Source organism: Peromyscus californicus, unplaced genomic scaffold (assembly GCF_007827085.1).
Source record: "Peromyscus californicus insignis strain IS unplaced genomic scaffold, ASM782708v3 Scaffold_9__1_contigs__length_137607984, whole genome shotgun sequence".
In the NCBI taxonomy this organism is placed as follows: Eukaryota; Metazoa; Chordata; class Mammalia; order Rodentia; family Cricetidae; genus Peromyscus; species Peromyscus californicus.
The window spans coordinates 72,193,727-72,221,014 of NW_026294617.1; the positions used below are offsets into that span (position 1 = coordinate 72,193,727).

Sequence of the window (27,288 nt, forward strand, 5' to 3'; positions counted from 1 at the left end):
CGCTTAGTGCGACTGGGAGCCGGGCGCAAAGTGTCCCGGAACCAAAAGCGGGCGGCGAGGAGTCTGCCCGCCCGGGTTCGGGGAGGCGTTGGCATTCCGGGCGGCGCGAGGCTCCGCCCTCCACCCGCCTTCACAGTAAATAGACCCGAGCAGGCGCTTGGGCTTGGGTAGTAATGCGCTCATTCTGGGTGAGAGGAGGCCGCAGCGTCCTGCCCTGGCCTGAGCGATGCTGAGACGCTGCGCTACGCGCCTGCGCACTCTTGCGGCCCCGCCTGCGAAGCCGCCGGGAGTAGTGTGGGTGAGTCCTGGGACGCCGCGGCGGTCGGTGCGAGCAGGGAGACAGCGGGACCGAGGCTAAGCTAACACCGGCGCTTGGCTGTAACGGGGCGCAGGGGCTCTTCAGCCCTGAGATTCGAGTCGGGAGGAACCGGAAGGGAACGTAACTCAAGGTTGAAATAGGTCAGCAGGGATAGGACCGCCACTACAACTGATATAATAAGGAAGGTTAGCAAGGTCACCCAGAAACACCATGAAAGAACCAGCCAACACAGAACCCTGGATAAGATCACCAGAATCTAATCCTGATGGTCTCTGATTCGTTATAACCAATTTGGGAAGAGGCTTCTGTCAGAATCAATTATGCCCTCTCTAGCCCATTTTCATCGCCTTAGAGGATGTTATAAGATTAAATGAGATCGTTTAGCATAGCTGGAATGTAAGTCTTAATTCCCTGCCCTTATTTATGTCCCTACCTTGTTTCATTGATGTAGTCAGTACTTGTTGAGCTCCAACAATATTCCAGGCATAACTGGCCATTGATGGTAAGACATATTACAACAGTTAGATAAGTAAAAAGAAAAAAACGTTCCTCCAAAGGAGTTTCTGGTCTCGTTTGGGAGAATGGGGTCAGTTTGCCAAATTCAAATGCCTGTATCCTTTGTGTCATTATAATAAATGACTAAGGAACGACAGAACAGCTCTGTGTTGAGCAAGAACCAAAAGAGAACTTTGGTTATTAGGTGACTGGCATCTCTCTAAAGCTAGACAGTGAGGGCTTGAGGTATAGCTCAGTGATGGACACACACACACAATTTTAAAAGAATAGTGAATGTATATTATTAACCAGGTACCGTCGTGCCCACTAGAAAAGAAAATGCACTGTGCTAAACTTACACAAATATGAATTAGTTTCTTTAATTACATGTTGGTGCCTGGCAGTCTGTGCTGAAAACAATTAAGCATTAGTATTTACAGGCTTTATGGCTTTAAGGAGGCATAAAAAGTCATAACTTTTCTTACAAGTCTAACTTTCATAAATGTATAACTAAAGATCAAGCGTGACCTTTCCTCTACTGAAAACAAAGGGTAATGATTATCCCTAGGGCCCATCCTTCATTCATGACTGTGCTATGAATTTACAAGTGCGTTTACTGCAAGTAGCTCTTAGTTCTCACCTCTTTGAACTGAAAATTGAGTTGTTTCCTACCACATTGTCCATCTAAGATAACTCAACATACCTTGAAATTGGTAGTTCCACTCTCATTCTCTCTGATCCACACTTTCACATTAAAAAAAAAAAGTCTTTTCCTTCTAACCATGCCATCAAATCCACAGCCCTGGAATCATCTAAGACTTGTGTGCCTTCTCTTCCCTGAAATTAGTAACGCCCCATTTCCCTGGGTTCTAGTGCTGAATGTCATTTGTGTAAGCATTACAGCTCGGATGGAAAGGTATCCTGGCAGCCAGAAGCCAAGGAATATCACAAAGTCACACTGCACAACAAACCTCACACAAGAGATTTATTGGAAGGGGAAAAAACCAGGAGGGTGGCTGCCTCTGCTCCAACGGGAAACAGCAGCAAACTAAACAGGATAGAGGGCTTATAGTGAGCTTCTTCGGAAGGAGGTGGAACTTTCCAGGGTGGAGATAGGTGGGATTTCATGTCAAGAGATTGGGCTTTTTGCTCTGCAGGGTGGGGGCAGGGGCTGGCAGTTAGGGCAGTTAGAGTTTACTGTGGGTGGAACCTGGCAGTTGGGGGGGGGGGCGGGGCTGGCACCTTCAGTGACTCAAGGGGCTTATATTCCCCTCTTTTTTTGTTTATTATTAATAAACAGTCAGGTCACAGGAAAAGGGGCGATGTTATCATTAGACTACTTCTTGCTCTATCAGGGCATTGAGGTTCTTTGGGCAATTTTTTTTTTTTTTTTTTTTTTTTTTGGTTTTTTGAGACAGAGTTTCTCTGTGTAGGTTTTTTTTTGGTTCCTATCCTGGATCTCTCTCTCTCTGTAGACCAGGCTGTCCTTGAATTCACAAAGATCTGTCTGGCTCTGCCTCCCGAGTGCTGGGATTAAAGGCGTGCGCTTTGGGCAATCTAGATCTTCATCAATTTGAACCTTTTCTTCTTATTCCTCTGTACCTAGTTCAACTTTGGACCATAACCTACCTAGACCTTTATAACAAGTCTTTGGCCACTTTCCCTTTTTTTCTTACCATTTTAACTCCTCCTTTTCACTTGATAAAACTTTCTAAAAACCAATGTTGTTACTTTGCTAAAGGCTCATTATGGAAAGAGGCATTTCAAAACTCAAGTATCACCTTCATGATTTTTTACATGATTGCCCTTTATTTAAAAAAGAAAAAAAATAGTTTTTAAATTTCTGTGTGTTGCCTCTTGTATGTCTCATGTGTGGCAATGCCTACAGAGGCCAGAAGAGGGTGTTGGGTCCCCTGGAACTGGAGTTACAGACAGTTGTGAGGCCATGTGGGTGCTGGGAATTGAACCTGGGTCGTTTGGAAAAGCAGCCAGTGCTTTTAACCACTGAGCATCTCTCCAGCCCCATGATGGCCTCTTTAAGTAGCTTCATCCTAAGTAAAAACATGTGTGACATAATAAGCGTGATGTGCTACTGATGTCCTTCTGTGTTATATAAATATATATAGTGTAAAGGATTTTATTATTACTGTAATTATATATCATGTTATTTATAATATTTAAACATACATCTGTCTTTGTCCTTGTGCTACCTAAAATCACCTTTCACACTAATTTTTTAAACCATTGATTGACCTAGAAGGTTAGATTTCAGACCTGTGGTGTGATCCATCTTCTGTTTTGTCAACCATATCTTGCTGTGCCTCTCTCCTCTGCACTTTCTGTCCATGAAGGTTGAGATCCTAGCAGTTCTCCTGTGTGTCATGTAGTCATTTTATCCGCTGTGTCTTTGCTTAGCATAACCCTAGTTCTCACTTTTGTGGAGGCCCACATAGATTTCCTAGTGAGATCTGAGCTTGCTTTACCCAGCAGGGCTGCATTAGGGGATGGCTTGACTGTGTGCGTGGTTACCAGGTGTTTGGAAGGGCCTGGACTTGGATGTGCGGTGTGCTTTGATCTAGCAAAGGGGAGGTGTTTTGCCCTGCCCCTTGGCATTCCTTTAGAAAGCCCTTTAGAAGAGACAGAAGGGGCCAGTGGATAAGGCCCTCCTGAGTATCCTGTGTGTGGTAGTATTGTGTTCCCCAATATATCGTGCACCCTAATAAATTTATCTGGGGTCAGAGAGCAGAACAGCCACTAGACAGACATAGATCCCAGAAAATGGTGGGACTCAGGCCTTTAATCCTATCACTCGGGAGGCAGAGATCCGTCTGGATCTCTGTGAATTCAAAGCCACACTGGAAACAGCCAGGCATGGTGACTCACGCCTTTAATCCCAGGAAATGATGTCAGGAAGCAGAAAGGTATATAAGGCGTGAAAACCAGAAACTAGAGCTGGTTAAGCTTTTAGGCTTTTGAGCAGCAGTTCAGCTGAGATACATTTGGATGAGGACTCAGAGGCTTCCAGTCTGAGGAAACAGGATCAACTGAGAAATTGGCAAGGTGAGGAAGCTGTGGCTTGTTCTGCTTCTCTGATCTTCCAGCATTCACCCCAATACCTGGCTTCAGGTATGATTTTATTAATAAGACCTTTTAAGATTCGTGCTACACCTGTGTTTCTTTTTTTGTTTGTTTCTTTTTTGTTTTTTTGGGTTTTTTTGTGTTTTTTTGTGGTTTTTTTTTTTTTTTTTTTTTTTTTTTTTTGGAGCTGAGGACCGAACCCAGGACCTTGTGCTTGCTAGGCAAGCGCTCTACCGCTGAGCTAAATCCCCAACCTCTTTTTGGTTTTTTGTTTTTTTGTTTTTTTGTTTTTACACCTGTGTTTCTATCTGTCTCTCTCCCCTCTATCCTTTTATCTCAATATTCTCACTTCTCCCTCCTCAAGAGTACCCTGGAGTAAAAGTGGGAGCAGGTCTCCCACACACTTTCATGAACTTTAGCTGCAAGAAATCCCTTTGTTGATGTGTGTGGTTTGTTTTTTAAGTGTCCCCCGAAAGCACTTGTATCTATCTATGTGTGTAGTAATATTTCCCCTATCTGAGGCTGTTAACACTTAAAGGCAGGACCTAGCTCTTGTCTTTTTGTCTTTCCTGTCCCTGGTATAAAAACAGGGCACCTAATAGAACTCAAGAAAATTTATTAGATTTTATTTAAAGGTTAAAATCAGACTGGACATGGTGGAACACACTTTTAATTCCAGCACTCAGGAAGAAGTAGGTGGAGCTCCATGAGATACTGTCTCAAAGAAAAAAAAAGGTTTAAATTAGGTAGGAGAGCCCAGGGAGTCAATCTGATTACTAAAAGTCTTCAATTAACTGTATTTCATTAGCCCATAAAATGATGCTAGAACTGATCAATTCGGGTTTCCTATTTAAGAGATCTGAGACGGGACAAGACACTGTGAAGACACAATGACCAAGGCAACTTATAAAAGAAGGTGTATATTGGGGGCTTACAGCTTCAGAGAGTGCGTTCATGACCATCATGGTAGGGAGTATGGCCGCAGGCAGGCAGGCAGGCAGGCATGGTGCTGCAGCAGTAGCTAAGACCTTACATTCTTATCTGCAAGTAGGAGGCAAAGAGAGTTGACTGGGAATGGCATGAGTTTAAAAGTCTCAAAGTCCTCCCTCAGTGACACACCTCCTCCAATAAGGCCACACCTCCTAATCTTTCCCAAATAGCTCCACCAACTGGGAACCAAACATTAAAATATATGAGCCTGTAAGGTTCATTCTCATTCAAACAACAATACTGCTCTTCCAGAGGACCCAAGTTCTGTTCCCAGCACCTCATGGGATGGCTCACAACTGTCTGCAACTCTAACTCCAAGTGATCTAACGCTGTCTTCTAGCATCCACAGGCATCCACACGTACATTGCCCACACTCACACAGACACATACATAGAAATAAGAATTATATAATTTTTTTTTAATGGTGGTAACTGGAGAAATGGCTCAGCGGCTAAGAATGCTTGCCACATGAGCATGAGGACTTGAGTTTGGATCCCAACACCCATGTAACAAGCTGAGCATAGCCATTTGAGTGGGTAACACTGTGGCAGGTAGAGATAGGTGGATACCCAGAGCATTCTGGCCACCAGCCTAGTTCCAGTTTCCATGAAAGATCCTATCTCAAAGGTATAAAGTGGAGAGTAAGAGAGCAGGATGTAGGACATCCTCCACATGTATGCCAAGCACACCCAAGCACACATGTGCACATACACACACATTTGGTGACACTAAGACTAAGAACATGAGAAAGATGGTGACACACGCCTTTAATCCCAGCACTCAGGAGGCAGAGGCAGGCGGATCTCTGTGAGTTCAAGGACAGCCTGGTCTACAGAGCAAGTTCCAGGACAGAATCTAAAGCTACACAGAGAAACCCTGTCTCGATAAACCAAAAAAAAAAAAAAAAAAAAAAAAAAACACAAGAAAGTGAATACTGAATAATTTTAAATGGCAGCACAGAAAAAATTTATTTCCCAGATTATGAGTATATTAAGGAAAATTGTATTTGAAGAGCTTGGAGGAGGCGCCAAAGGGCAATACCAAGAGCTCTCACTCATACATGAAAACTAAAAAAGCTAATTTCATAGAAGCAGAGAGTACTGGTTGCTAGAGACTAGAAAGGGGAGAGAGAATAGAGAGGCTGAATAACCAATAGCAAAATACAGGCACACAGGGGTGTAAACACTACAGCACAGATGGATGGTTATAGTTTATAGCAATTTATTATATATAGGTGTGTTCTTTTTTTTCTAACAGGGTCAAATTGGTGTCCTACCACTGTGTGTCTGTGTGTGGTGCATCCATCACATGCATACAGAGGCCAGAGCAGGCTAGCAGATGCCCTCCTTTATCACTCTGCATCTTTTTTTTTTAAGATTTATTTATTTATTATGTATACAACATTCTGCCTCCATGTATGGCTGCACACCAGGAGAGGGCACCAGATCTCATTATAGATGACTGTAAGCCATCATGTGGTTGCTGGGAATTGAACTCAAGACCTCCTGAAGAACAGCCAGTGTTCTTAACCTCTGAGCCATCTCTCCAGCCCATCATTCTGCATCTTATTTTTGCCTTAAGACAGAGTCTTTGATTGAGCTAGAAACGATATTTTGACTAGGCTGGTGGCTAACAAGCTCTTGGGGATCTACCCATCTCCAGACGCTCAGTGCTGGGTCATAGACACATTCAGCCATGGCCAGCTTCTATGGGTGCTAGGGATATAAACTCAGGTCCTAATGCTTATAGACAAACCCCTCTTACCCACTGAACCATGTCCAAGCCATCTCCCTAAGCCCCTATTCTATAGTTTATAAAGGACTAAAAGAAAGGCATTTGAAAGTTATAGCACCAAGAAATGTTAAATGTTTAAAGAGGTGAAAATGTGCCAGAAGTGATGGCACACACCTTTAATGCCAGCACTTGGGAGATGGAGATAGGTGGATCTCTGAGTTCAAGGCCAGCCTGGTCAGGCAAGGTTATATATAGTGAGACCCTATCCCAAAATAAATAAGAGAGACAGCAGAGACAGCGAGGGGGTGCTGTGCTTGCAAAATGCAAGCTGGGTAAAGGTACCTGCTATCAATCCTCAAGACATGAATTTGATCCCTGGGACTCCCATGATGGAAGAAGAAAACTGATTCCTGCAAAGAGCTGGCAGAGTGTGGGGCACACCTTTAATCCTAGCACTAGGGAGGCAGAGGCAGGCAGATCTCTGCAAGTTCAAAGCCAGCAGGGTCTACATAATGAATTCCAGGCCATCTGGGGCTTCGTTGTGAGACCTGGTCTCATAAATAAAGAAGATTTTCATGCTAGGCAAGATTGTACATGCCTGTAATCCCACATTTGGGAGGCAGGAAGATCACAAACTTTAGACCAGCTTGGGCTAAACACCCTGTTTGAAAAACAAAATAAGGTAAAACCGTTCTTCGTTTTTGAAATTGTATTTTAATTACAACATTTCTCCCTTCCCTTTTACCCTCTAAGTCCTCTCATATACCCCTCCTCACTCGCCTTTAAATTCAAACCCTCTTTTATCATCGGTTGTTTTTGCATCCTTATATGTATTTATATATACATACATAATCTCAGATATAACTGTTGAGTCCATATTAATGGTGCTTGTATGTATGTTTTCAGCACTGTCTGTTTGGGACTGAACTACCTACTGGTGTGCTCTTCCCTGGGAAGAACCACCTCTCCCTCCCATTGCCAGCTTTACTCAGTTGCCTGTAGTTCTTAGTGTAGGGTTGAAGCCTCTTGGGCTGCTCACTGTGTGGTTTAGCATGTCCGTTGCTGTCATCCTTGTTCAGCTTACATTTGGGCAGTCATGTGCTGAGACTTTACTGATATCTACAAGGAAACACAACCTCATGGCAAAGTCCTTGATCCTCTGGCTTTTACAATCATTCCACCCCTTTAAAACTTTTTTCATTGAAAAATTAAAAAGTAGATGGCAACTTCAATGGGAATGAACAGTATAAAAAGAGAAAAAAACCTAATGAATGAAGTTTAAAATTTTGGAACTATGCAACGTTTTTGCTGCCAGAGGCTTGCCAGAAATATGTAAAATCAACTACCTTAGCAGTGTAAATCAGGGTGCAGTACGTGAATCAAAGAACTTGGAGGAAATACATTGATGTTTTACCACAGTTTTATTTAGAGGGAGAAATAATGGGTAGAGTTTTTCTGTCTTTCCCAGGTTATCTAAACTGGGTTCTGAAGGGATGAGCTGATCAAAGAGGCATAGAAAATGAAGTTACCTATCCTGAGCTACAGGCAAAATGTGATTTGTTTGTTTCCTCATGTCTCTAGTACCATAAAGTCAGGACTTCCCATTTATCTCCATGGAAGGGTTTTTGTTGTGGTGGTTATTATTTATTTAGTTGGTTGTTTGTTTGTTTGTGAGTGGAAGTTGGGGGGCAACTTTGTGGATACTTTTGTTAGTTCTCCCCTCCCACCGTATAGGTGCCAGGGAGCCAGTTTAGGTCATCAGGCTTGGTGCAGGCACCTTTACTTACTGAGTCATCTCGCCAATCCAGTTTTTAATTTCATATAGTGCTAGAGACAGGCTCCTCTGGTCTTCCTATTGAACCAGGATTGGGGCCAACCCAGGCCCAGCAGAAGCCGATTCTTCCATCAGTGAGTGCCGAGTGGTATTTTGATGTCAGGGGTGCAGTCCAAGTGATACATACATTGATCAGAATTTATTGATAATGGTGACTAGAAATAGAAGACCACATAGTTGAGCCCTTCTATAACCTAAACTGCCTGAGATTTCTACTGTCCTTTCCTGTCTGCTGTCTGTGAGCATCAGAATTTATTGATAATGGTGACTAGAAATAGAAGACCACATAGTTGAGCCCTTCTATAACCTAAACTGCCTGAGATTTCTACTGTCCTTTCCTGTCTGCTGTCTGTGAGCATCTGTTTTATGCCCCTTCATAGATCATACTCTGTCTTCCTAGTCCCCCAACATTTCGGTTGTTGACTGGAATGGTGGCAATGCTCAGTGTTCCAGAGAAGCATCATGAGTGGAAGTCATAGTTACCATGACACCAGCCTCTCTTCTCGCAGCCTCCTCCTGTCCCTCTTGTATTCTTTCTTGTAATTAACTGTCATTTACTCCATGGTGCCATTTGTACACCAGGGATTGACTGTAGTGTTTATCCTATTCCTTCATTTGCTTTATGGAAGTAGTCTCTGAGTTCTGCTTTATGATCTCATAATTCTCACTGAGTTACCCTAATACCCCAAACCCTTCATTTGCAATCATGGACATTACCATTCTCTTTCCTATTATGACTAAATCTGAGCATGTCACTCCCTGCTTAAATAATCTGAGAGTGCTGCAGAATAATTCAAACCAGTTAGCTTAACATTGAGGCTTTGCCTATACCTCTATATCCTTCTGCTCCTTCTCTCACACTGTGACATTGCCTAGCTTCTTTCAGACCTTAATTTCATCATCTTTAAAATGGGGATAATAGTTCCTATTGCATAGAGTATAATAAAACCCTTCAAAACTGTTTCGTGCCTCTTTTACGTTTGCACACATTGATTTTGTTTTGTTGTTGCTGCTTGTTTGTTCATTCTTGTTTTTACATACACTACTCTTTCCAGATGGTTAGTTTCTACTTATCAATATTCATGTCAAAGAGCCAAATACTGAACCAAATTCTACCATTCCCTTGTGTTCCACCTTCCCATGTGTCACAGTTAGGGTCTCTACTGCTGTGAAGAGACACCATGACCACAGCAACTCTTACAAAGAAAAACATTTCACTGGGGTGGCTCACTTACTGTTCAAAGGTTCAGTTCATTTTCATCATGGTGGGGAACATGGAGATGTATAGGCAGACATGGTGCTGGCAAAGTCGCTGAGAGTCTACATCCTGCAGGCCACAGGAAATGGTCTGAGACACTAGGTGGTATCCTGAGCGTAAGAAACCTCAAAGCCCGCCCCCACAGTGACACACTTCCTCCAACAAGGCCACACCCATTCCAACAAAGCCACACATCCTGTTAGTGCCACTCCTTATGAGGTTATGGAGGCCACTTGCATTCAAACTACCACACCGTGTCTCTCTCACCCGTCCATTTCTCTGTCTCTGGTGACTGGCTCACCTGGGCTTAATGCTATCTCTGCCAGTAACTAGCTGGGAGAAGTTGGGCAAATCACTGCCCCTTTGTCATTCTCTCATTTCCATGAAGGGGTGTAGGACAAATGAGCTCAGACGTTCCCAGCCATGTTGAAGTGATCATCTTCTAGCAGTAAGAAAAAACAGCATGGTAGCCTTAGGAAGTTGTAGAAAATAGAAAATAGTATATACCTCCTGTTCTTTCTTGTCTCTGTCTTTTAGAGGTTATTTTCTTCTGAGAAAGTCATTCGCAAGGACTATGGTCTCCCGAACCCCAGCTGGAGCAAGGACCTAAGACGACTCTTTGACCAGTTCATGAAGAAATGTGAAGATGGTTCCTGGAAACGTTTGCCTTCGTACAGACAAAATTCTATTCAAATCTATAAAGAATTTCAAACCCGTTTTGTTGGTAAGAACAGCCACTTTCCCGTAAATAATATTTGAACATCAATGTAAAGTGTAACAAACTGAAGCACTAATTACTACTTAAAGCGAAGGAAGAGCCAGACATGGTAATTCCTCTCAGTAGGCTGAGACAGGAAGATCATGAGCTCAAAGCCAGCTGGGGTCACAGAGCAAGTTCATGACCATCTTGGGCTACACAGTAAGACCCCTTTTCAGGGTGGTGAGGAAGGAAAAGGGGGAATGGGAAGCAAGGAGGGACTGAAGGGGAGAGAAAGGAAAGAAGGGAGAGGGGAAAGAGAAAAAAAACAGTACTGGGGGTTCTATCGTCCCTAGGTTTTTTTTGTTTTGTTTTGTTTTTTTCCGAGACAGGGTTTCTCTGTGTAGCTTTGCACCTTCCTGGAACTCACTCTGTAGACCAGGCTGGCCTTGAACTCACAGAGATCCACCTGCCTCTGCCTCCCGAGTGCTGGGATTAAAGGCATGCGCCACCACCGCCCGGCCGTCCCTAGTTTTATAGGCAAGAAATCTCACTACATTTTGTGGATTGTGGGAGAACATAAAACATATTATCAAAAATAAGATAATCCCAACCTGGCATCTTGAAGCTGATATCAACAATCTTTCTCTTTATCTCAAAATCTGGCTCCTTCTCTTTGAGAAGATCAGAACACTTGAATTACCCTCTGTCATAGTGAGGGTTACTATTGCTGTGATAAAACACCATGACCAAAAGCAAGTTGGGGAGAAAAGGGTTTATCTGGCTTACACTTCCACATTGTAGTCCACCACTGAAGGAAGTCAGGACAGGAACTCAAGTGGGCCTGGAACTTGGAGGCAGGAGCAGAGGCCATGGAGGGGTGCTGCCTATTGGCTTGCTCCCTATGGCTTGCCAGTCTGTTTTCCTATAGAACCACCAGCCCAGAGGTGGCATCATCCATGATGGGCTGGGCCTTCCCCCATCAATCACTAATTAAGAAAATGCCTTACAGCCAGATCTTATAGAGGCATTGCTGCAATGCTCCCTCCTCTCTGATGACTCTAGCTTATGACAAGTTGACATAATAGCTTGTGTCAAGTTGACATAAACTAGCCAGCACACCCTCTAGTCTCTCAGACTTTAAGCCCAAAGACAACCTACCGCGTACCCAACACTCACAAATTACACTTCCCGTCATTCTGGGGTTTTTTTGTTTGTTTTATTTTTTAACATGCTTTGTATTAAATAACTATTTGAGTGAATTCTTTGAGAGTTTTATACAATATTTGATGACTTCTAATTAACCCTTAATGTTTCTTGACAGCCTGTCTCCTGTTTTCCTAGTCTGTTGACTCTCTGGCTCTTCTGGAGGCCTGCTCCTGACTTGCTCTCTACTCACACCTCTAATTCTTTCCCATCTCCCTCTCAGCAGGTCTTGCTCCCTGTGTCACTAACAAAAGCCAGCAGAAGAGCCTTTCCAAGCTCTCACCACCTCTTGTCCCCTCCTCTCTATACCTGAGCTTGGTCTGCTTCTATGCTGCATGAATGAACTGACCATAAATAAGGGTCTTTGTGCACCTTCTTCACTTCCCTTGGCCTGCTCGTGACGTTGCTCCCTGCCACATCTTTCTCAGCAGCAGACAGACCTGCCACAACTGCATTAGTCATCCTCATCTCTCAGGAACACTCCAACATACCACCATCAGACTCTCATAGAGTGTACCCATTTCTCAGTACATAATACTCTTTATCATTGTAATCCCATTCGATCTCATGGCCTTAGGAGCCATTCAGAAGCTGATCATTTCTCAATTTAATCAGTGTCCTGGCCTGTTTTCTGTTGCTGTAAACACCATGACTTAAAGCTACTTGAGGAGGAAAGGATTTATTTTATGTTTGCTGCTTACAGCCAGTCGTGAAGGGAAGCAGGAACTGTAGCGCAAGGCTGCTTTCTGACTTACTCTGGATGTCTTTTTCAGCCTGTTTTGTTATATCACCCAGGACCTAGGAGTGCCACCGCCCACAGTGGGCTGGGCTCTCCCAAACCAATCACTTATCAGGAAGATGTCCTTCAAGCTTAACTATTAGCAGTATGATGGAGGCTGTCCCTCAGTTAAGGGTCCCTCTTCCCGCATGACTTTAGCTTGTGTCAAATTGACAGAAGTACTAACTACCACACTTAGCTTCATACATGTTTAGATTGAAATTCTGGTTCTACACAGCACAGAAAACTGTAAGCTTGGCAAAGTGCTTTACCTTTGCCTGTGTTCTCATGGCTGAAGGACTAAATGAAACAAGTCAAATTGCTTTAACCAACAATAGTTGGTCATTTTCAGGTTTCTGTTTAGATTCTTCAGTTTAAAGCCAAGAATTATCCTATCTTATCAATAAAGGAAAAAATTGACTTTCAGGCAAGTCACATTATTAAATTTTAACTATTAAATTACTTAAAAGTAAATTTTAATGCTGGGTATGGTAGAGGATGTCTATAGTTTCAATACTCAGGAGGATGAGCATTTGAGGCCATCCTGGACTACACAGTGAGACCCTGTTCTAACTGAAACCAATCTCCACCCCAGTCCACAGGACTAACTTTTTTAAAGAACTTGACTAGTGTGCACAGAGCCCTGGGTCTAATCCCTAGCACTATAAAAATAGTGTTGTTGTTTTTATTAAAATTATTCTAACATCACACAGTTCATTGAGTGCCCATAACCTGATACAACCTGGCTCCTGCCTGCTCAGCTTTGCTGAGATGATCTATGCATGGAAATTATTACCAATCTACATGCCAATTTGGGTGGCCATTGTCCCTTTTATAGTATAAAGTTGGTCCTCTCACCTCTTGTGTCTCCGTCGAGGCCCTCCTCCCACCAAGAATGCCAGTCTCCTGTTGTTCCTTTACAGCCTTCCGCGCTATCCAGTCTTGGGCTTTAACCCAAATATGAAACCCTGGGAATCTTGTCAACGGGGGTAGAAGCTCAAATTCTATTACAAATTTGTTTTGCTTATTTTTCTCTTTTTTGTGTGAGATACCTCACAATTTGATAATCTTAACCAGAAATGTTGAACTCTTAAGCTGATTTCAGGAGCCACAATGGTTCTAACTCAAAGGTGGTGATTTATTGGGATTAACTAGTTGTTTCTAATTCAGGATAATGGGGTAAATTCACATCTGCCAGGAAAACTATTTCCTTACATTATTCATTTTCGTTAAAGTCCATTTAAACCAGATTTATGCCCAGAAGAATTTCTGTCTGCACCTCACTTTTTCACTCAGTTTCCTAGCATTTATATGCTGTATTCACTAATTCCTGTGTGTGTTGGTACTTTGTTTTTTTACTCTGTCCATGTATGTTTACATGTATGTGTTTGCTGTTCTAGAGAGTTTATGTTCTGCTATATTCTGTTCAGGTTTTTCTTGGTTTTGTTTTAGTTTGTTTTGAGACAGGGTTTCATGAAGTCCAGACTGGCCTCAAACTCACCAAGTAGCCTTGAACTTCTAATCTTTCTGCCTCTACCTCCCAAATGTCAACATTACAGTCATGCACTACCACACCCTGTCTTATGTGGTGCTGGGGCTTGGGAACCCAGGCCTTTGTGCCCGCTGGGCAAGCACTCTGCTAATTAAACTACATCCTTAGTCGCTGTACTGTTTCTGGTGACCTTTCCATTCATGTCTTGGGCATTTTGATCAGTTATCCATCCACATATGACTTTATCAGGGTACGGGGATTAGTTCTGTCGTGGCGTTTTTCTTATATCTGTTTTTCACCCTCCTGTTTCCATACCCCTATTTCTTTACAGACCCCAGGTCTATTTCGAAAGAAGAACAAATGTCAAACGCCCAACAGTTCAGCAGAAGCTTAGAGGAAGGCCTGGGCTTTGAGTATGTGATGTTCTATAATAAAGAGGAGAAGAGGATGGTTTGCTTGTTCCAAGGAGGTCTTCACCTGCAAGGGGTACCTGGGTACGTACTGTCCTAGCAGCATGGAGCTGAAAGAATTTTATTCTCATATATCCAGGGACTACAAAGACAACATTAAAATGGCAATACAGATACATAATTATTCATATAAAAAGATGTTTATAACATACTATTGAATATTATCTATATTGGTTAAATTTTAAAATTTTAACATAGTATTAAATGATGTATATAATATATTATTATAGGATGTAGAGCAACAGAGTATAATGAACACATTTACAGTGGTTTGGCCATGACTTCATGGTAGTATTAAGGGCCTTACGGTTTCTTCCTGTTATTTATCTTCACTTACTAAACTTTAAAGATTCCTTTTATTGTTAAACTGTGTGTGTGTGTGTGTGTGTGTGTGTGTGTGTGTGTGTGTGTGTGTGTATGTGTATGTGTATGCACACATGAGTGCAGGTGCCCAAGGAATCTGGAGGTGTCAGATCCCCCTGGAGCTGGAGTTGCAGGTGGTTGTGAGCCACCCAACATGGGTACCAGGAACTGAATTTGGGTGCTCTTAACTGCTAAGCCATGGCTCCAGCCCCACTTTGTAAATTTTAAAACAAGGAATATGTATATATACAAGCATAATATTTCTTTTAATTAAATGTTAGCTTTTTCATGCTGTAATATGATTTTCTACTAAGCTCCAGTTTTATTACAAGTATCCTTTCTGCTATGAACAAAGGAGATGGCTATTATTTAACATTAAATACACTGAACATGAGGTAAATGTTATAAGACACTTGAATAATTGATATCTTGAGAGGCTATTTCCTGAACTTCTGAAACGTTCTCTTCTGCTGCCGCTGTGACTAGATTCCTTCACGGAGGTGCCATTGCAACCATCATCGATATCACTACTGGCATGTGTGCACTTGCCGAGGGAGTTGCCATGACTGCCAACCTCAACATCGACTATAAAAAGTAAGTCTGAGATAATTCCCCTTATGTTCTGAAGTCAGATTCTCCAGCAGCAGATCCTGAGTCAAGGTCTATGTCCGTTACTATCAAGGAAGTGCTCCCAAAGGACTAGCAAGGGAGATGGAGAAGCATGGGAGTGAAGGAGCCACCAAGCCTGAGCTCTCAAAGTTCTGTAAAGAACAGCGTCAGCCAGACTGCACAAAGAAATTAGGGAAGAGAAATTCATGCTTCAAAATCATCCTTTCCATCAGCAAGGAAGCTGGAATCTATGCGAGTTATACATGGGGACTACACTGGCTCTCTGTGTTTGAGTAAAGCATCATCTAGGGAAATGATTTATCTTTATTTCTTATTGCCTTGTATATATGTGAGAGCAGGTACATGCCATGTCGTATAGAGAGTCGGAGGACAACCTGTAGGAGTCAGCTGTCTCCCTTCTAACATGTAGATCCATCCCACAGAGTAAACACAAGCCCTCAGGCTCAGCAGCGAGGGCCCCAGTTAGCTGAGCATCTCATGGGCCTGGGGAAATGCTCTTTTTAAGTTATAAAAAATATTCAGTAAGATCTAGATGGAGCCCAAATAGTCCCTACATGTTAAAAAAATAGAAAAGAATTTCTCATAACATATTTCTCATAACACAGAGAAATAGAATGTAAATAAGATGAGTTTGATATGCATCAAAAGCAAAATTCATTCAGCATGATCTTCACCATCCAGCTACAGTCCTACACCAAACAACAGAATAGCTTCCAGCAAGGAATGAAGAATGAACTGTAGGACAGAAAAAAGAGTGTTAGGACAAAGGCTTCAAAATAGGAAGTCTCCAAGGGAGGTTTTAATAGAATATGTAAGTTACTAAACATCTCGTTACATTTTACAAAAGCCATGTTACTTGAGCATTAGTTTTTGGAAGCCATGCTTCAAAGATTATAGTTTCTTGTCTATATAATACTTAGGTGTTTTGTACTAAGGTTATCCTATAGAAAAGTTTATTTCAGAGGTCAGCAAACATTTTCTGTTAATATTTTATATTTGTGGTCTGTGACACAGCTTTTCAACCCAGCTGTGGAAGCACAGAAGCAGCTGTAGATAGTGAATAATGATAGCTGTGTTCCAATAAAACTTCATCTATAAAAAGCAGTAGCCAGTGGGTTGTAGTTTGCCAAACCCTGGACTGTTTACCCAAAGGTCCAGTTAGAAAAGAGACAGAGCTGCTTGTCTTCTTTTGTAGTTCTCTCTGTCCCTTACTTCCCTCAAACAAAACCAGAGATTTACACCCAGCAGTGGTGGGGCTCACCTTTAATCCCAGCACTCGGGAGACAGAGCCAGGCGGATCTCTGTGAGTTCGAGGCCAGCCTGGACTACAGAGTGGAGATCCAGGACAAGCACCAAAACTAAACGGAAAAACTCTGTCTCGAAAAACCAAAAAGAAAAGAAAAAAAAAAAACAGAGACTTACTATTTTAACTTCTCCTCTCTAGTGGCCAATAATGGTAACTTCAAATTAAAATTATACAAAATTGAAATTTATCATCTAAGAACAGTCAGGAAAGGGTGTCCTAAGCCCCTCAGGCTCCCACAGATGTGAGTCTACATCCATTCTTTTGCATGTAAATATCCAATTTTTTCATTTGTTAAAGAGACTGTATTTTGTCCATTGTGTATTCTTGACACCCTTGTCAAGGATCAACTGACTATGAAATTGGGGAGATTACTCAGATGGTAAAGTTATTGCTGTGCATGCATGAGGGTCTGAGCTCAGAACCCCAGCACCCACTTTTTAAAAGTTAGGCATAGCATCACATGACTGCAGTTACAGTGCTGGGGAGGAGAAGGTAGGAAGATTCCTGGGGCTTGCTGACCAGACAGTCTAGCAAGGCAGTGAACTCTAGGTTCAGTAAGACCCTGACTCAAAATATGAAATAGAGAGTGGCTGAGAAAGACACCAGACAGTGACCTCTGTTTTCTCCATGCAGTCACTCACACTCAAATATGTACACCACACAGGAACAGTAGACTGTATGTGAATGGGTTCGCTTCTGAACCCTTTGTTCTGTTCCATTGATTTATATATCTATCTTTATGCCAATACTGTGTTTTATTACTCTGGTCTTGTAATGTATTCTGAGATCAAGAACTACTATACTCCAGCTTTCTTCTTTCTCAAGATTGCTCTAATGGGATTGGTTTTGTTGCCACACAAGTCACAGAATTGCCTTTTTAATTCTACAAAACAAAAACAAACAAACAAAAAAATGCCCCTGGAATTTTATGAGGGTTGCAGCCTTTTTACTTGTAAAAAGCAAAACCTCACCTTAGCCATCTCAATTTCCAGCCAGCCAATCTATTTGAACTATTCCCTGGTCTCTAAGTACATTGAGATGGATGAAACAGCTCAGAACTGGTGGAGCTGAAAGGGGCCGTATCTGAGCCAACAACTACCTCATGACATAGCAGGCCAGAAGCTCTCCATTGGACTTCCTGATTTTATGTGGCAAAAGAGAGATACTCAAGGACATTCTTCCTTCAACCTGAGCATATTCTGCTTCAAATGCATGCATACATACATACATACATACATACATAAGTGTGAGTATCAGGCTGGAGAGACAGCTCAGCAGTTACACCCATGCTGGGGAGCTCACAACCACTAGGGGCTCTGACATCCTCTTTTGGCCTCCATAGGCACCTTTACATACATAGCATACACATACACTTATATAGACATATACACAGAAATACAAGATACAAGTAAATTTTTAAAAAGCTTTAAAAAGTATCAGCAAAAACAATAAATAACAAATTTAGATCCTCAACGACTTTAGATACCTTTATGGGATAATCAAATGCATACTACCGTGTAAGATGCTTAAGTAAAATGAAAGAAAAAAAATCACAAAAAAGAGAAAATAAAAAGAAACTAAAGATTATTAATTAGATTTACTGTGGAATTTAATAGAATTCTTATGTAAAGGTGTAATTATTTAAAAAAAAAAAACAAAGAGGCTATTTACGTGCAACTGAAAGTGACCAGAAATGTAGAGCTAAAGAAATTACCATATAGACACAATGCCCATGAAGTTCAAAACCTTTTCTTTGAATCTGTTTAGAAATTCAAGCCAGGTAATGGTGATGCACAGCTTTAATTCCAGTACTCGGAAGGCACAGATCTCTAAGTTCCAGGCCAGCCTGGTCTACAGAGTGAGTTCCAGGACAACCAGGGCTACACAGAGAAACCCTGTCTCAAAAAAAAAAAAAAAAAAAAAAAAAAAAAAAAAAAAAAAAAAAAAAAAAAAAAAAGAAGGAAGGAAGGAAGGAAGACTCAAAACCACAGCCCGAGCTTTCTTTTCATTTTCCTGTTGTAACTGCCTCACCTTGTGGTGTGTCTGTATATCACTGCCACATGAAGGTTCTGAAAGCGAATCCACTACAGTTATTTAAAGCAGAGCTTTGCTCCTCCTCTTTAAAGAAAAAGAAGAATGGGTGGAGGCATCCCTATGGCTTTTGTCATCCTAATGGTTTACATTTTGTTCCTTCTCTACTCTTCAGAAGTTCAGATCGATGTGTAGCAGTTGGTTTCACACTCAAGAAGCTTGCTTCTCTAAAATGTACAATTAAATCCTGCCCTGTGTTTTCAATGAAAATTAACTTACATCCTTTTTAATCTCGTGGTTTTTATAATCACTTCTCACTACAAGATAGTTCCTTCTTGGTTAAGATTTATTCCAGATTCCATTCAACAGGCCTGTATGCTCCATGGTGGTGGTCAGCATTACTCCCCAACTCCATTATTTCAATGAGTTTCAATTCAAGTATATCCCACAATTTTATTAACATGCCCGCGGCAGTCAAACCAGTGGCAGATATACCAAGCTCAAATGGCAAAAGGAGAAGCAGAGTTCCAGTCAGACTGACATAGATTCAGTTTGGTCTAGCATTGGCTACTCTCTGACCCTCAGAGGTTCATCCAATAAGAGATGAGAACACTTTTTCTAGAAGGGTGTTAGGACTACTGAAGTATTCAGAGATGTTGAATCGTGGCTTGGAATCACTTTAAGAAGGAAGAGAGAAAGAGATGCTTTGAATCCAATGTAGAGAGGAAAGGAGTTGAGATATAAAGGGATCAAAAAGGGGTCAAAAAGGGATCAAAGCTCTAATAAGAACCCCAGAACAGTGGGAAAAAAAGGCTTAAAAAATGCTGAGTGAGTATATTCTGGTCTAGAATGAAAGAACAACACAAATCCACAGAAAATACAGTAACTGTCCATCAGGATAAATAACAGTAAGTCTGTACAGCTGGCCTAGAGAAGTTACAGAACTCTTAAAAGCATCAGAGACAAAAGAGCATCCCTAAGAGAGCTGTTTTGGAAGCAAGAGGGCGCCATTATCCTAGCAATAAACCTCCCACAGCAGCAGAAGAGACTCAGCAGTGAACTAGGCCAGTCTAGAACCATGCTCCCAGCATGCTGAAGTTCAGAGGGCAAAGTCAAGTTTTCATTGAACCAAACTTGAGAAAGGTTATGGAAAAATAGGACAATGCCCATGGAACATATCGAAGACTGCCACAGAAGGAAGGAACGCAGTGACAGAGTGACCAGAGGCAGGAGTGACAGCAAAGGGGTGAGCAGATAAATGGTGCATGTGCAGAGCATGGGTCTCAGCTGCAAGACGGGTGTCTGCATCCTGGAGGACAGCAAGAAACTGAAACAATGACAGATTTGGGGAGAAGATGAACAGAATCCCTTGTGTTTTCAGTAGGGAGATTAAAATGAGTGATCATTAATAGAGAAGCAGTAGAAAAGGACAAAGAGGAAAAAGTCAGTGTTTAAAACAAGGGAAAAAAGTTCAGAAATGTGAATCAAATAGGAAGCAAAGTAAGATCGTGAAGCAGCAGAAAGTCAGTATACTGACTGACCAGACCGTCAGCCAAGACAGGTCATAAAACTGAGTCTAATGTAAAAAGCTGAGAAGTATGGGAGACATTTTAAAATGATACAGAAAAAAAGGTTGTAAGTTTTTTGTTTGCTTTTGCTTTTAAAACAAATATATATATATATATATATATAATAGCCCTGGCTGGTCTAGGATACCATATATAGACCAGGCTGGCCTTGAACTCACAAAGATCCTCCAGCCTCTGCCTCCTGAGTGCTGGGATCAAAGTTTGCACCACTGTTCCTAGCCTGATACAGAAAAGTTTTAAAGAAAGAAAAATACGTGAGACAAAAGCCAACCAGAAGAAAACTGAGATCAGCAAAAATCAATTTGTACCTAAAATAAGTAGTAGTAGGTACAGAGAAAACAGCTTCAAAATAAAGAATCAGTCTGGGCATGGCAGAAATAGCTCCTACCTTAGCAAGGCAGGAGAGAACTCCCAAAGTTGTCCTCTGACCTCCCTTGCCAGCATTCCTGGTGAAACATACATGTCTGCCCGTACACATTTAACACATACAAAATAAGTAGATAAACAAGTAAAGAAGTTGGGGGGGGCTGGGTAGATGAGTCAGAGGTTAAGAGCACTTACTGTTCTTGCAGAGGATCTGAGTTCAGTTCCCAGCACTCACATTAGATAGTTACTATCTGTAGCTCAAGGTCCAAGGGATCTAGTGTCCTCTTCTGGCCTCTCTGGGGAACTGCACTCACCTGCACATACTATCACACAGATAAACAAACATAATTTTAAGATCTTAAAAAGAAACTTTAAAAAAAGAAAAAGAGATGCTGAACAGGTAAGAACACCAGATATCCCCAGGACCTTGACAAATTTAGATAGACACCAATGGAAGAGCAAAGCCTGATGTCTATATCAACGGGGTCAGGAAAAGCTAATGGGATGGAATGTTAAAAGGTAATGGGAGGGAAGACTGGGCCAGGGGACAATCACAGTGACATGAGTCACTGTGTCCCTTCATCCACATGGTGGTGCTGTAGGAACAGAGGACATTTCCATGTTCTACCCTTTGCATAAGCCAACAGAACTCTGACCTTCAAAGAAAGTTCTTTTCCATTGTGGCACTCTAGCTCCAGGATTCCCCGAATGACTAGCCACTAGTCACGTGTAGCTATTTAAATCTAAGTATAAGTTAACTAAAATGAAATAAATTGTAAGATTCAGTTTCTCATTTATACTAGCCACATTTCAGGTGATCAGTAGGCACATGTAACTACCACATTGGACAGCTCAGCTCTGGGACCTTTATATCATCATAGCACTGGCTTAGAATAATAAGGCTGTCACCAGACAAGTACTCTAAAAAGAAGTAGATAAGAAAATTGTTAATTATATGTATGTATTTATTATGTCTAGAGCAGGGTACAAGTGTACCATAGCATGCATGTGGAGGTCAGAGGCCAACTTGTAGGGTCTCCCTCCACCATGCAGGTCCCAGAGATTGAACTCAGGCCATCAGGCTTGGCTGCAAGAGTCTTTACCTACTGAGCCATCTAACTGACCCAAGAAATTTTGAAAATAGCAGAGACACTGACAAGGACTATTCCATGGCCCTGTTTTCATTTCTTTCTGCTGCTAGCATCAGAGTAGGCTCTGGATGTCCAAATGGGAAAGTCTGCCAAACAGAGCTGGAATCCCTAGTGATCTCTGAACTGAAGCCCAGAAGGGCAGTCTGGAACCATATGCCCAAGAAGGCCCAGCAGGCAGGAGTGTGGGGGGAAGGAAGCCGGGGAGAGAGAAGACACTGTTGGTGTCCGAGCCCTTAAGGAACGGTCCAGCTAAGTGGTCAGCACTCAATAGCATAGGGTATGTATCCACCATGCCGTGCACCTGATGGCCTTTTTTTCTCCCTTCTGCAGACCTATCCCCCTTTGTTCTGTTGTGGTGGTAAACAGCCAACTTAGTAAGACTGAAGGAAGGAAACTCTTTATTTCCTGTGATATCCAGAGTATTGATGAGAAGACTTTATACACATCGGCAACAAGTGAGAAGCTGCACTGTCTCCGGGAGGTTGGCCTGGGTTAGGGTTTGGAGTTGGGTTTGGTTTGAGTGTTTGTTTGAGACAAGCTTTCATATAGCCTGGGATGGCCTTGAAATTGCTATGCAGCAAAGGATGACCCTGAGCTGATCCTCCTGCCTCTACTTCCTGAGTACTAGAATGACAAGCTTGAATCATCCTGCCACAACTGGCTTAGGTTGGTTGGGTATTGGTTTTTTTGTGGGAGGGCTTTGGGGGGGATGGGGGGAGGGGTTAGGGGTGTCAGTGCTGGATCAAACCCCAAGGCTTTGTACATACTAGGCAAGCACCCTGTCACTGAGCTACGTACCCAGCCCCATGGCTAAGGACATTCTTACATACTGCTAGTGAAGGACCTATTTGCCAATATCCATTCCAATTGGAGGTGAGATAACATTTGATCTAATTCAGAACTGTATCTCATAGGTAACATAGGGGGTGCTATGGTTAAAGTATTGGTGCATCCCTCACTTCAACTGCAAAAGAATAAGCAAAGCTTTGACTCACTTCAGTGGAAAACTGACTAAAGAACTACAGTTCTTCCCTAATGTATGCCATAAAAATACTGTAGACTGGTTTAGTACCATAGGCAAAAGTGAGGAAAGTCTGAGGTGAAGCAAGCTCATTAACATACACTGAGTGAGAACCACAGGAGTCAGGGCAGAAGTCCTTCCATTTCTTCCATCCCCTCCCCTTCCCTTGCACTTGCCTCCTTCCTCTCCTCCCTCCCTGTATTTATTCTAAGAGCCATTATGTAGATTTGATATGGTAAACCCAGGGACATGGAGACCCACACACACACCAGAAAGAGCAGCAACAGTGGCCAGCAGCGTCAGAGTCTGGACAGGATAAGGAGGGTATATGCACGAGGGAGTAGCTCACCACAGGATGCCAGAGCCCAAGGAAGGTGTCCCTGGAGCATGGCAGCGGTGATGGGAGCAGCCTCACTCTGACACACAGTCATAGGTATGGGGAAAGTAACAGTTAAATCCTGTGGTTGCACGGGAGACACTCACTGGACATGTGTGTTTTCCCATCTGTTATTCTTTCAAATAGTATAATACCTTTTGAAAAATCATTTTATGCATACTTTGCTAAGCTGTTCTCTAATAGTTTAGAGAGGGAGATACCTTTGTGCCAACCTCACAATTTTTCTATAAGCTTGAAATTGTTTCAGAGTAAAAAAAATATGAAATGGGAGGAAAGGCAAATGTCTACAGATTATTTGCATGTGCATAGACCAGCTCTTGAAAGGTGCATGGGTGACTGTTCTGGAAAGGGGACTGGGTGGGCAGTTCACTGTAGGCGCTTTGTACGTCCTGAGAGTAAAGACACAGGAAATGATTACCAGGAATGGAACTGAATTTTATGGGTCCCAAAACTTAAAAGAAGCCCAATTTAACAAAGAGAGAGAGAGAGAGAGAGAGAGAGAGAGAGAGAGAGAGAGAGAGAGAGAGAGAGAGAATTCAACATAAACATGAAAACTTAGTTAGGATGTAAAAAGAAGCCACAACTTATTTCTGCTGACTTAGAGATGCAGGTTCCTTCCTGCTGAGATCTCTATAGGCAGCTTGCCAGAAATCTCACCTAGAAATGTCTCCTGTTTGTCCTTTGAGCAATGCATCCAACGGGGACTTTGCAGGGCCCTGGAAGCCTCAGCTTCAGATGCACACATAGCTTACACAGCACTAGTTACATTTTCAGTTTTTATTTAGTGCACCTCAGATGTACATGTTTATACTAACCGTAATTCTTGAGTTATGACATGATCCTCACTGGTATATAACTGTTCATCTTTTATTTATTCATCTACTAAACTTAATAATAAATAATACCCTAGGGCCTACCACCAAGCAGGAACCAGACTCTTATCATATTTTATCTCTACATAATTGCTGTCCTCATCTTTTCTTCCTCCTTAATGATAACTCTGATCCTGAATTTAATAGCTTGCATTATTTTGTAGCTTCTAGCTTTTATTTTTTAAATTTCCTTAAGGATGGTTGAGCATGCATGATGTGGGGGCACACACCTTTAGCCCCAGCAATCAGAGGCAGGCGAATCTCTGTGAGTTTGAGGCCAGCCTGGTCTACAGAGTGAGTTCCAGGACAGACAGGGCTACACAGAGAAACCCTGTCTCAAAAAAAAAAAAAAAATAGCTGAGTAAAATGGTTCCTACCCATAATCCCTGCATTAGGGAGTCTGGGAGTCTGAGGCAGGGGGATTATGAGTTTGAGGCCAGCATGAGCTATATAGTAAGACTCTCCCTCAAAAAAGAAAAGAATAGCATACATCTAAGGGAAGTATTCTTTAGTTGTTCATTTTTAACTTTGTAGAAAAGAGATTGTGGTGGGTGACTTTTTCTGGGTTTGGTTTTCACTGAATTGTATGTTGCTGAGATTCATCCACATTCTGGGCTGTGGTGTTCTCTTATTTCTGCTTCCGAGTAATACTCCATGAGCCACACACTGCGTTGACGTTGCTTGTCTGATAATGGGCTCTGCTCCTGCTGTGTGTGTTCTTGCTGGTGTCCTCCGCAAGGCAGGAGCTTGGCATCTGCTCAGCAGCAGAGTTTCTGGCTGTTGGGTATGTCAGTGCTCAGGGGTGCACGGGAGCCCACCTCGTCCCCAAAAACTGCCCCCAAATGTAGGACACTCTTTTGATCCCTGTCTTCTCTAGCAGTTGACAGTCAGCTTTCTCAATTTTTTACTAATAAAAGGTTTTTAAATGGAATCTTTTTTTCCCCCTTTTGAGACAAGATCTCATTATGTAGACCAAGCTGGCCTCAAACTCACAGAGCTCCACCTGCCTCTGCCTCCCAAATGCTAGGATTAAAGGTCTGTATCACCATGCCTGACTAAAATGGGATCTTAATGTCATTTAGATTTTCATTTCCCAGGTAACCTATAGAGTTGTTCATATGTTCACTGACCATATTTGTTTCCCATTCTGTGAAATTCCCATTGGTTCGTCTTTCCTTTTTTCTTGTTTTTACAAATTTGTAGGAATTCTTTAGTTAAAGTTAAGCCTGTGTTGGCTAGGTAAAAACGACATACATCTTTCAGTGTGAAAGATGGTTTTATTTGCTTTAAAGCATCTCTTTTTAATGCCAGTGTAGTCACATTTAGTATTTTTTTCCCTTTTCAAACCCTGTTTAAGAAATCCACTTTTACTGGGCGGTAGTGGCACACGCCTTTAATCCCAGCACATGGAAGGCAGAGGCAGGCGGATCTCTGTGAGTTCGAGGCCAGCCTGGTCTACAGAGCGAGATCCAGGACAGGCACCAAAACTACACAGAGAAACCCTGCCTCGGGAGAAAAAAAAATCCACTTTCCCCCTAAGCGTCAGCTTTTCACAAGAATGATGGGTAAGGGAGCAGGAAGGTGGCATTAGTGGTCTAAATCCACAGTCAGTTTGCAGCTCCATTCCAAGTCTTTCTAGTGTAGATTGCTTCTGTTGCTGTGGTAAAACGCTCTGACCAACTGCAGTGAAGAGAAAGAAAAGGTTTATTTCAGCCTACACTTCAGTTCACAGTCCACCAATGAGGGAAGTCAGGGCAAGAACTCAGGACAGAAACCAGAGAGGGGCACTGCTTCAGTAAGCAGGCTCACGCCTAGCCTTAGACAGCCCAGAGCTACTTGCTTCCATAGACCAACCTGATAGGAGCAATCCCTCAATTGAGACACCCTTCTCGGGTACCAAGACTGTCAGGTTGACAGTTAAAGCTTATTAGCACGCTCACTAAACCTTCCTTATCAGTTGACTGAGTTGTAAACTTACTTCTCATTTCCTGGCTTCCTCTTGATAGAAGTATTTAAGAATCAGGAAGTAGTAGAGGACCTGGAAGAGGTGAGGGAAGGTAATGACTTTGACAATCAAAAGTTGATTGATTTATTTTTGAGGCAGGGTCTAGCTGGCATGGAACTCACTCCGTAGCCCAGGCTGGCTTTGAACTCAGAGAGATCCACCTGCCTCTGCCTTCCATGTGCTGGTATTAAATGTTTGCACCACCACCCCCAGCCAAAAGTTGGTTCTTAAGTTTTCTGAGAAATGAGAGTAGAAAGATAGAGATACAAGAAATCCCTTTCTAGTGTCTTCCTGCTTGGTCTCATCAAATGGAAAACAGTTGACTTACGATCATCTGCTGTTTTGTTGGTTTAGCTTTATTTATAAAGCTGGATCCTGACAAACGTCTGACATAGAAGAACTTCTGGTGACGTCCACACTGTTCTGCATGAGGTCCTCCTCCAGAAGCGGTACCTATCTCCCTCCACTCCTGTCCCAGCTGCTGAATCCCCAGGAGAAAGCCTGGCCCACAGACCCTTCAGGACAGCCTCTGAAGCACAGGGCTGCAGGAATGGCCACCTTCCAGACTTTTTCATAAGAAGCACTCCCTGAAAGAGTCTCAGCGGTCATCTGTATCCCTAGGACAAATATGTGGTCCTGAAATGTGAACAGACTTCAGAGCTAACAAGCACAGCACCTGCTCCACGGCAGACTGCAGAAAAGAGACTGTATTGAAACTTCCACTGTAAACATGGAAGTGGAGTGGTGTGTGTGGAGTGCACATGTGCGTAAGCACGTACTGTGTGTGTACCGTGTGTACCAAGCGGGTTTGTTGTATGTGAACAGACATCTTTCTGGCCATAGTAGGGAACACAGCTCATTGCTATGGGAATGGATCCTAGAGATTAAACCGTTGTTCATTTTTACCTCGGCCTGTACTATTGTATCTTACAGCACTGTGGTTTGTCATCACTGGAAGAAGGCTCTGTTAACTTTCAGGGCCTATAATACACAACTACAGCTAGGTGGTTTAAACCAACAAAAACTGCGCTGTCATAGTTCACTGGCCCAGAGGCCAGAAGTCTAGTTAAAGTATTAAGAAGACCTTGCTCCTTCTGAAGGTTCTGGGTGGAAACTGTTTCACATCTCTCTCTTGGCTTCTACCAAGGAAGCCTCCATCATTCCTTGGTTTTCAGACACAGCATGATTTCCCATCTTCTGTTGTTC

At 42.4% G+C, this 27,288-nt stretch overlaps 1 protein-coding gene across 1 annotated transcript; it reads left to right on the plus strand.

Moving 5' to 3' along the window:
* Them4 (thioesterase superfamily member 4) lies at window positions 1–26,987 on the plus strand. Its single transcript, XM_052731192.1, has 6 exons — window positions 1–298; window positions 10,246–10,432; window positions 14,213–14,375; window positions 15,201–15,308; window positions 22,118–22,242; window positions 26,437–26,987. The coding sequence occupies exons 1-6, from the start codon at window positions 227–229 to the stop codon at window positions 26,475–26,477; spliced, it is 696 nt and encodes a 231-aa protein (XP_052587152.1). The 5' UTR covers window positions 1–226; the 3' UTR covers window positions 26,478–26,987.
* The last annotated feature ends 301 nt before the right edge of the window (window positions 26,988–27,288 follow it).

Coding starts and splice junctions, on each gene's coding strand:
- Them4 (XM_052731192.1), top strand. CDS start 227: ATGCTGAGACGCTGCGCTACGCGCCTGCGCACTCTTGCGGCCCCGCCT. Junction 299..10,245: donor AGCCGCCGGGAGTAGTGTGG/GTGAGTCCTGGG, acceptor TCTGTCTTTTAG/AGGTTATTTTCTTCTGAGAA. Junction 10,433..14,212: donor ATTTCAAACCCGTTTTGTTG/GTAAGAACAGCC, acceptor ATTTCTTTACAG/ACCCCAGGTCTATTTCGAAA.